General features: G+C 43.7%; 1 protein-coding gene across 1 annotated transcript; it reads left to right on the top strand.

Annotated features, from left to right (window-relative positions):
* The first annotated feature begins 799 nt into the window (after positions 1 to 799).
* Positions 800 to 6435, top strand: gh1 (growth hormone 1). Its single transcript, XM_085966708.1, has 5 exons — positions 800 to 870; positions 1532 to 1695; positions 1819 to 1935; positions 3014 to 3154; positions 6171 to 6435. Exons 1-5 carry the CDS (start codon positions 861 to 863, stop codon positions 6369 to 6371), a joined length of 633 nt encoding a protein of 210 aa, XP_085822834.1. The 5' UTR covers positions 800 to 860; the 3' UTR covers positions 6372 to 6435.
* Positions 6436 to 10170: the final 3735 nt, after the last annotated feature.

Here is a 10170-nt window from a genome sequence, read left to right as displayed (position 1 = left end):
TGGGACATCCGTGGTCATAAAAGGCGCTATATAAATGCAAGTCTTTCTTTTCAGAGATAAAGAAAGACAAGTTACTAGATTTGTCACAGAGCGTGTGTCATCCATGGCTGTGAGAGATAGAGGAATAGTATTTGTCCAAAACGCCACTAAATGTTTGCATTTTAAAATCTTTAGGGAGGGGGGTGGAGATGGTAAAGGGCACCTCTTGTACCCGTTAAGTACATGTGTAGCGATTAGAAATGTCAAAGTGGCAAATGTGTTGCTGAAACTACATAAACACAAGCCCAGCTTAGCTCAGTGGCGACGCCTCCATTAGTTATTCATTCCTCACCCTGTGAAATGTATCCCACCGACATGTTTACCGATCTGTGTGTGAGTTTTTTTTTCCCCCCAGGTCAAGATGAAACACAGTTGAAACACTGGTCATACAGTTTGTCAAAACACTTAATAAAAACATGCCGTTTGGTGTTTTTTTTTTCCTGTGACCGGTTCAGGTTACGAGAACTAAAGCGCAATGTTATCCGCTTATTTAGTGGGTGGGCGAGGACACAGTCCTGAATGAACACACAAACAAATTAAGAAGGGTCGCGTTTCTAGCAACGTGCTTGAGAGGCGAATAATCCCGTTTTCCAGAATAATTTAAAAAAAACAGCGTGCACTAAATTCAAAACATTTTGTTTTCTCCCTTTTAAATGTCATTAATATTACACCATTAACAAGAAGGCTTAAATTTATGCATGGATTTCTAACTGATATATATATAAATCGTTGAGTTGGAGGCAATGCTAGAAACCTGTGAACTAGTTGCCTTTCCTATAGTTTGGTCCACCTTGTGCCTTATTTACAGTGACAGTAACAGGATGGCTTCAGGTAATATCTATTGGTTTATCTTTTGTTGGGGCGCCTGCTTGATTGGTAGTTAAACCTTTTTATAAGAAAGCGGCTGTTGAATTTCGCTAATCTAACGCTTGTTTCTTTTCCATTGGCCTTGCCAAGCTCCACGTGTGTGTGTGTGTGTTGTGTTTCTATCTTTGTTCCCACTCCGGTCATTCCAAATTTTCTGCGGTTTAGTTTTCCGACGATTCTGCCAATTGTTGTCTTCGTTTCTTATAATCTTCATTCGAACAGGTATCACGGCCTTCGGTGGTAGATGTGCGGGCTCCTTAATCTCGAACGCTGCTGGAAATGATTCCCAAATTGTCCATTATTTTAGGTTTACAGAACCGGGGTTGTAGTTTGTTCGTTAACTCGTTGTGTGCCAACATAGAACAGCTGGACAACTCGAACCCCTTCTGAAGTGGGCAGTGAGTTGCAATCGTTATCCCTCGTTCCTGAGAGTCAGATACTATAGTCTCCCTCTTTGATTTTTGTTGACTTAAGATAGCCGGAGCAATTCTTTTACAGTGTAAACGTGTTATTTGCCTTGCCTCTTCCCTTTTCTTTGACTTTGTCTAACTTTTTTGTCCTCCTTCCCCAATGTTATTTTCTAATAGAGCCTTTTTCTTCCCCCCCCCCCCCCCCCGCCCGCTAGGTTTGTCACTGTGTTCCGTTGTTTTGGCCCTGGTCCTGGTTTCCACGCAGTGCCCCAGGGATCTGGAAGCGTACCCTTTGCTGCCTCTGTCTGATCTTTTCGCCAAGGCTGTGCACAGGGCACAGCACCTACATCTGGTCGCCGCAGAAACCTGCCAGGATTTCGTACGTAGCCAACCCTGAACGCAAGTTATTAGGCAACAAAATAAGCTTTGAGCACTTGGTTTGTTACAGAACCCAGCAGTGACATGCGTCTAATTTGTGTGTGTTTTTTAAAAACCCCACCAGGAACGAAAATACGTCCCCGAAGAGCAGCGTCATTCCCACAAGAGTTCACCTTCTGCTTTCTGCCAGTCTGAAACCATCCCAGCACCAACTGGCAAGGAGGATGCCCAGCAACGATCGGTAATTACAAAAAAAAACACACCAAAATATATCCAAACCGAAACGCAGCTTTACTTTTAACACTACACTTTAGTTTCTTCACTAATGGCTTCTGTCACTGATACACAGACCTTAGGAAGGATGTGAAGACCTTAGAGAGGGTGCAGAAAAATTTACAAGAGTGATTCCAGGGGTGAGGGTGTGGATAGACTGGAGAAACTGGGACTGTTCTCCTTAGAGCAGAGAAGGTTGAGAGGAGATTTGATAGAGGTGTTCAAAATCATGAGAGGTCTAGGCAGAGTAGATTGAAACTGTTCCCATTGGCGGAAGGGCTGAGAACCAGAGGACACAGATATAAGGTGATTGGCAGAAGATTCAAAGGCTGACATGAGGAAAAACTTTTTAAAGCAGCGAGTGGTTAGGATCTGGAATTCACTGCCTGAAAGGGTGGTGGAGGCAGACACAATCGTGGCTTTCAAAAGGGAATTGGATAAGTACCTGAAGGAAAAAATGCAGGGCTACGGGGAAAGGGCGGGGGAGCGGGACTAGCTGAAGTGCTCTTGCAGAGAGGCGGCACGGGCTCGACGGGCCGAATGGCCTCCTACTGTGCTGTAACCATTCTATGATTCTATGACCTACAGTAAATGTCCCCCCCTACTATCCATATAATGTTGTCTCTTTAAAACATATCACCTAACTAAAATATCTCTAATCAAAGCGTTGTCCCTTCTGGCTAGATCAGATTCGTTAGGGTCTCGCTTTCTCTCGCATTAACTCCAGTACCATTAACAAAAGTTAGTAACTCTGACTTCAGTTATATTTACGACTCAGCAGAAACTGGGGACTGAGTCCAACTGGAATCCACAAATTGTGACTCTAACTATAAATGCTCACAGTTAAAGCCATTATTTAACCACACACACACTCACAGCCAAAGATCCAGGTGGTGATGGCGTAGTCAGGAATGAATATTTAGATTGTTCACTGGATTCTTGCATGCTCAAATTATAGTACATGTTAAAGCGAAAACAAACACCAACATTGTAACTAGAAGTCATTGGAACAAGAATCATATTCCTGTCGTTCTCTGCTGTCCTAGGATAAGGAGCTGCTCCTGTACTCGCTGCTTCTCATTCAGTCCTGGCTCAGTCCCATTCAGAACAGTCGGGCTTTCAGGACCTCGGACAGAGTCTATGACAAACTGCGGGACCTGGAAGAAGGCATCTATGCTCTGATGAAGGTAGGCGCGCACAATGCAAGTAACGCTGCTATAGTGCTAGCAGGCGTTAAAGATTCGCAACGGGCAGCAATGTTATTACGAAATGTTGACACGTGTTGTACAGACCTTGTTTAAAGCGTTCATTTGTCTTCCGTTCGTTTGATGTAAGTGTGGCAGTACCAGTTTTAGAATTGCTAAAAGGCGCGATTTTTATTTTGTAATTCATTTGGTGAAAGAGACAACATTATATCGATAGTAGGGGGGAAATGCTCCAGGGCATTTACGGGATGCTAGCACTGATTCCATCTGAAGTTAGAAGCAGCAGGCAGTGCCTCACTACTGGTATGCTTTTTTCAGGATGCAACTACATTAGTTGAACAGGGTAATTCAATGTCTATACTCTATGTAGGTTTTAAGAGATTATTTGATGCAGTTTCCCCATATGAGGCTCATGACATTATTCAAAAATAGCTCAATAGGCTAAACACTGATCCAACAACATGCGGTAATAAATGGGCAGGTAGTTTGACTGGAGCAGCGATGAGTGGAGTTCTGGAACATTCTCTTCTGAGTCTGCTCTTCACACTAAATCTATATATATAAAGTGGCTCTTCTGTCTGTCCCGATGTCTGTCTGTCCCGATGTCTGTCTGTCCGTTCTCTATACGTTTGAAAGTTACAGAGCGTACCGACGCGCGCGTCGCCTCAAAAGAAAGCTTGCGATTCCGGACCGGTCATAGGCATATTTACGTTTCGGCTGGACAAAAATCCCGCCCGCGGTATCACAAAAACGTTCAGCGTTCCGCTCATTAGCATCTCATTAGCGACCGTGTGACGTCGAGGTCCACCAATCGGAAGGCGGGTTCCTTCCTACAGTTGAGTGTCGAGTGACTCGACGATTGACCAATCCTACGCTTCGGTGACCTGACCGGTCGACCAATCGGTGCGTGTGTGGGCGGGCCTTATCCTTCTGAACCGAGGTGAGTGGCCGCCATCTTGATTTTTCACAATTTTTTCCCCCACACTTTCTGTGTGTTAGGGAACTAAGGTAAATATTTTAATGATGTGTTAGGGAATTAAATAACAATTTAATAGGGGGGGGAGAGCCTCGGGAAATCGCGGGGGGGGGAGAGCCTCGGGAAATCGTGGGGAGGGGAGAGCCTCGGGAAATCGCGGGGGGGGAGAGCCTCGGGAAATCGCGGGGGGGAGAGCCTCGGGAAATCGCGGGGGGGGAGAGCCTCGGGAAATCGCGGGGGGGGGGGAGAGCCTCGGGAAATCGCGGGGGGGGCGAGCCTCGGGAAATCGCGGGGGGCTCGCGCCGCCCGCACTGACTGCGCATGCACCGCCCGCACTGACCGCGCATGCGCCGCCCGCCCGCCCACAGCGGCCGTCCATCAGCCGCGCGATACGCGGGGGACCTCAGCTCCGAACCTCAGGCGCTAGGCAGGGGGAGGGGCCGGAGAGAGGGACAGAGGGGAGTGGGGGAGCGGGGGAGGGGTGGGGGTGGGCGAGGGGGACAGGGGAGGGGAGGGAGGGAGGGAGACAGGGGAGGGGAGGGAGGGAGGGAGACAGGGGAGGGAGGGAGAGGAGGGGAGGGGGGGAGAGGAGGGGAGGGGAGGGAGGGATAGGACAGGGAGAGGACATGACAGGGAGAGGGGGGACACACAGGGGCAGGGAGACCAAGCGCCCCAAAATTGCCCTCGCAACGCGGGGCTCCCCAGCTAGTAACATATGGAGGAGGTCACTTTTACTAATATAAACGTTGCTGGCGACTCTAAACTATACCTACATAACAGTGACTGCACTTCAAAGGCAATTCATTGTAGGGGACACGTTTTGCCATGCCCTGAAGATGGAATAAGCTGCTATATACATAAAGGTTGTTACTTTCTTTGATCAGATGATGAAATCACGAGAGATTAATAGTATTCAAAGGGTTCTAGATCAATTACTTGGATGGGATAAGGAATGGCAGATGGAGTTTAACCCTTCAGATATTATCAATAAGAATGCCTACTCCATCAGGGCCGCCAAGAAGATAATTAAGTGGTCAGAGCAGTCAGTATTGTATCAGGAAAACTATCATATGTTTGCTGGATTGTTTTAATGATGTAATATTCAACTGCAATGCCACGAGCCTCAATGGCTGGCAAACCAAAATTTGACCCTATAAGTCATGAGGGCGTGGAAAAGATAAGTACAGCATTTAAACATAACAAGTAAGAAATAATATAACAAAAAGTGTAGAATCTTGGTTAGAAATAATGTAACTTACAGTTAAAATAGAGAAAGACTGAAGAAGAGAAAATAAATCAAAACAGACAAGCAATGAAATGTTGAAGAACCTTTCCCTAGGAGATTAAATGGGATGGATGGAATCCAAAATCAAAGCTGTACAAGGAACGAACTCAGTGAACTGGATCATTTTCCCCCTTTCTATGATTTCATAGGCTTTTACACAAACATGGCTCAGTCCTAAGGCTAGTTTCCAAGGATACCCAAGCTCAAGTACAAATAAATGATTAAATGTGCTCCATCGAACCATTTTCTTATTCATTAACACATAAGCTCTTTACATGTAGAATTTATCAGGTAGGCTAGAAGGTATTACATGTCAAAAAGTTCAGGTAATGTCATAAACCATAATTACAAAACTTAAGCTTTCATCTGAACCTCCAGGGTCCATAATATTCTTGACCAACACTCCATGTGCTATTGTCATAATATAAACAAGTGGAGTTCATGTGGTGAATTTGGTCTATTTTTAGGATTATTTCCCAGAAATGGGTAGCATGGTAGAACAAATGGAAGTCTCCATGAATGAGTCATATGATTTGTTTTGAATGATATGGCATAATATGAATAGAAGTAATGTTGTACCATATGATGTAAGCAGCAAGCTTTTGGTGTACTACATGTTACAGCAGCACAGCCAAAGCATAGCTACACAGAATCTATTATATATGTGCAACGAGGCTCTGAAAAACGCTCCCTATGTGGAACTGCTATTAAACTTGAATTGTTCTATCACTCCCCAGGCTCTGGAAGATGGGAGTTCTTCACAAGGTTTTGCCTGGCTGAGATTTTCCTATGACCGGTTCGATGGAAACTTAAGTGAGGAAGCTTTGATGAAAAACTATGGTCTCCTGGCTTGTTTTAAGAAGGATATGCACAAAGTTGAAACCTACCTGAAAGTTATGAATTGCAAACGTTTTGCAGAGAGTAACTGTACTGTGTAGTGTAAGGTTATAGACAAAAGGAGTGAGGAAAACTCGATAAAGACACTCAAAATGTTACACAGAATCTGTTTTAAAATTGATTATTTTCAACCAAAAAAATGTAATGCCAATAAGAAATTATATATGCCTATATAGTTATATAAGTGAGAACACTGTTAGATCTCTGAAATTTAACAGTGCTTAGTTGTAGAAATACAGGAATTGTGGAAAATATTTTTCTGTAGGGTGTATTCTGCAATTGTGATTGACATCCGAAATTCATCAGTAAATCATAGCAGAATATTTATTATCTTGCATTTTTCAATAAAGTATTTCATTGAATTGCTTACAGGCCTCTGATTGCTTTTTAAAAAAAAACATATTTGAGAATTTTCCTTTCATCGATGTGATCATGCTAAAGAATGGAACACTTTCCATTTTGGGCACCTAATATCAGCCTCAAGCATTTGCAGGTCAGTTAGATAGATGCAGAATAAAGCTCCTTTGCATTGCCCAAACAATTATCTCTGACCAGTATGACATTTGAAAATAATTATTCCTTCCACTGTGTCAGCCATGGCTCAGCTGGTAGCACCCTTGCTGCCTGAATCAGGAGGTTGTGGGTTCAAAGTCCCACTCCAGAGACTTGTGCACAAAAATCTAGGCTGACACTCCAGTGCAGTACTGAGGGAGTGCTGCACTGTCAGTGGGCTGTCCTTCAAATGAGACATTAAACTGAGGCCCTGTCAATATAAAAGATCCTATGGCACTATTTTGAAGCAGAGCAGGGGAGTTATCCCTGGTGTTCTGGACAATATTTATCACTAAAACAGATTATCTCATTTCTGTTTGTCGGAGCTTGCTGTGTGCAAATTGGCTGCTGCATTTCCTATATGACAGCAGTGACTACTCTTCAAAAAGTACTTAATTGGTTGTAAAGCACTTTGGGACACTCCCAGCTATTCACAATATATATTAATGATCTAGACGAGTGTGGTAAACCACTGTTAACCCTGTACAAGTCCAGGCATGTCTCAGCCCCTGGCTCCACCCCTAAGCCCGGGTATAAAGGTGACTCACCACCCTTCCCCCAGGAGCTCTTAGGATGGATTCACTAGCAGAGGCATGCTCTAGTTCTTAGTCAATAAAAGCCTACTTCATATAAGTCCATTTCGTAGCTTTTGGTATTGTTGATAGCGCATCAACGAGGGAACTAGATGTTGTTTGCAGACGACACAAAGCTGGGTGGGCGTGTGTGCTGTGAGGAGGATGTAGAGAAACTCCAGTATGATTTGGACAGGTTGGGTGATTGGGCAGATGCATGGCAGATGCAGTATAATGTGGATCAATGCGAGGTTATCCACTTTGGTGGCAAAAACAGGAAGGCAGATTATTACCTGAATGGCAATAGATTGGGAAAAGGGGAAGTGCAACGAGACCTAGGGTGTCCCTGTGCACCAGTCACTGAAGGTAAGCATGCAGGTGCAGCAGGCGGTTAAGAAGGCAAATGGTATGTTGGCCTTCATAGCGCAAGGATTCGAGTACAGGAGCAAGGATGTCTTGCTACAGTTGTACAGGGCCTTGTTGAGACCACGCCTTGAGTATTGTGTGCAGTTTTGGTCGTCTTATCTGAGGAAGGATGTTCTTGCCATGGAGGGAGTGCAGCGAAGATTCACCAGACTGATACCTGGGATGGCAGGAATGACGTATAAAGAGAGATTGGGTCGATTAGGCTTATATTCACTAGAGTTTAGAAGAATGAGAGGGGATCTCATTGAAACTTAGAAAATTCTAACAGGACTAGACAGACTAGATGCAGGAAGGATGTTCCCGATGGCGGGGGAGTCCAGAACCAGGGGTCACAGTCTAAGGGTAAGGGATAAGCCATTTAGGACTGAGATGAGGAGGAATTTCTTCACCCAGAGAGTGGTGAACCTGTGGCATTCTCTACCACAGAAGGCAGTTGAGGCCAATTCATTAAATATATTCAAGAAGAAATTGGATATATTTCTTAAGGCTAAAGGGATCAAGGGATATGGGGAGAAAGCAGGGACAGGGTACTGAATTTGGATGATCAGCCATGATCTCATTAAATGGCGGAGCAGGCTCGAGGGGCCGAATGGCCTACCCCTGCTGCTATCTTCTATGTTTCTATGGGACATCCAGTAGTCATGAAAGGTGCTATATAAATGCACGTCTTTCTTTTCTTTTTCACTCAGTGTACTGAATGCTTCAGGTATTTTATAACTTTGTGATAGCAAACATATTGTTCACACAGCAGGGTCACTTCCAGTTTGTCATACTTCCTTCCTGTAATGTCACACTGTAGTCGTCACATTTATACGTCACACTTTGCTCATTGTCTCAACATAAAGCAGCTGTAAATTAGAACTGAAGAGGTTGAGGCCACACAAATCAGACAGCTAAGAAAGTGGTAATGACAAAATACTAAGGACTTATGAAACCAACCAAACTACCAAGAAAGGAAAGTAGACAGTGAACCAAAAGAATCACTCAAATTGCTTTTTGAAAAGATTTTCAATTGATATTTCCTTTCAAGTTTTAAACATGAAATCAAACATACTTCACAATAGTGTCATTACATTTAACCCTTCAATTGTCTTTTGTGTCCTTTAATGTCTTCATTAAAGTGTTTACTTTAAGGGCTGGGAGCAGTTCTGGGCACCACACCTTAGGAAGGATATATTGGCCTTGGAGGGAGTGCAGCGTAGGTTTACCAGAATAATACCCGGACTTCAAAGGTTAATTTCTGAGGAGAGATTACACAAATTAGGGTTGTATTCCCTAGAATTTAGAAGGTTAAGGGGTGATATGATCAAAGTTTTCAAGATATTAAGGGGAATAGATTGGGTAGATAGAAACTATTTCCGCTATTTGGGGATTCTAGGACTAGGGGACATAGTCAAAAAATTAGAGTCAGACCTTTCAGGAGTGAAGTTAGGAAACTTCTACACACAAAGGGTGGTAGAAGTTTGGAACTCTCTTTCACAAACAGCAGTTGATGCTGGATCAATTGCTAATTTTAAATCTGAGGTTGATAGATTTTTGTTAACCAAAGGTATTTAGGGATGTGGGCCAAAGGCAGGCATATGGAGTTAGGTTGCAGATCAGCCATGATCTCATTGAATGGCAGAACAGGCTCAAGGGGCTAAATGGCCTACTTCTGTTCCTATGTTCCTATGCATCAGCCTGTCTCAAAAACCTAGGCTTTGACTGGATATTTTTGTTGACGGTTAGAAAGAAAGAAAGACTTGCATTTCTATAGCGCCTTTCATAACCTCATGGCCTCCCAAAGGGCTTAACAGCCAATGAAGTACTTTTGAAGTGTAGCCACTGTTTGTAATGTAGGGAAATACTGCAGCCAATGTGCACTCAGCAAGATCCCACAAACAGCATTGGCATAAATGACCAACTAATTCACATGTCCAAATACCTATGTAAACTTTTACCCTGTAATGACACCCTCCTGCCAACTCCCCTGCTCTTCAAATAGTGCCATAAGATCTTTTCATCCATCTGAGAGGGACTCATTTTAACATATCATCTGAAAAATGACACCTACAACAGTGCAGCACTCTCTCAGTACTGGACTGAAGTCAGTGTAGATTATGTGCTTCAATCTCTGGAGTGGGGATTGATCCCAAAATCTCTGATTTCGAGACACAAGTGTTACTGCTGAGCCAAGGCTGAGACTTTCAATTTAAAACAATGATTAGCACAAATGAATTTATTTTTTCTCTGTAGAAATGTTGAGCAATATTTAAGTCTATGTTTCCAATCTAGCTGGAAGACTAATTTG

This window comes from Somniosus microcephalus, chromosome 24 (genome assembly GCF_052327205.1).
Source record: "Somniosus microcephalus isolate GS21.2 chromosome 24, FLI_Smic_1.0, whole genome shotgun sequence".
Lineage (NCBI taxonomy): Eukaryota > Metazoa > Chordata > Chondrichthyes > Squaliformes > Somniosidae > Somniosus > Somniosus microcephalus.
Note: the sequence above shows the minus strand (reverse complement) of the source record. Positions and strands in the feature narration are given on the sequence as shown.

Coding starts and splice junctions, on each gene's coding strand:
- gh1 (XM_085966708.1), top strand. Junction 1,936..3,013: donor AGGATGCCCAGCAACGATCG/GTAATTACAAAA, acceptor CTGCTGTCCTAG/GATAAGGAGCTGCTCCTGTA. Junction 3,155..6,170: donor GCATCTATGCTCTGATGAAG/GTAGGCGCGCAC, acceptor ATCACTCCCCAG/GCTCTGGAAGATGGGAGTTC.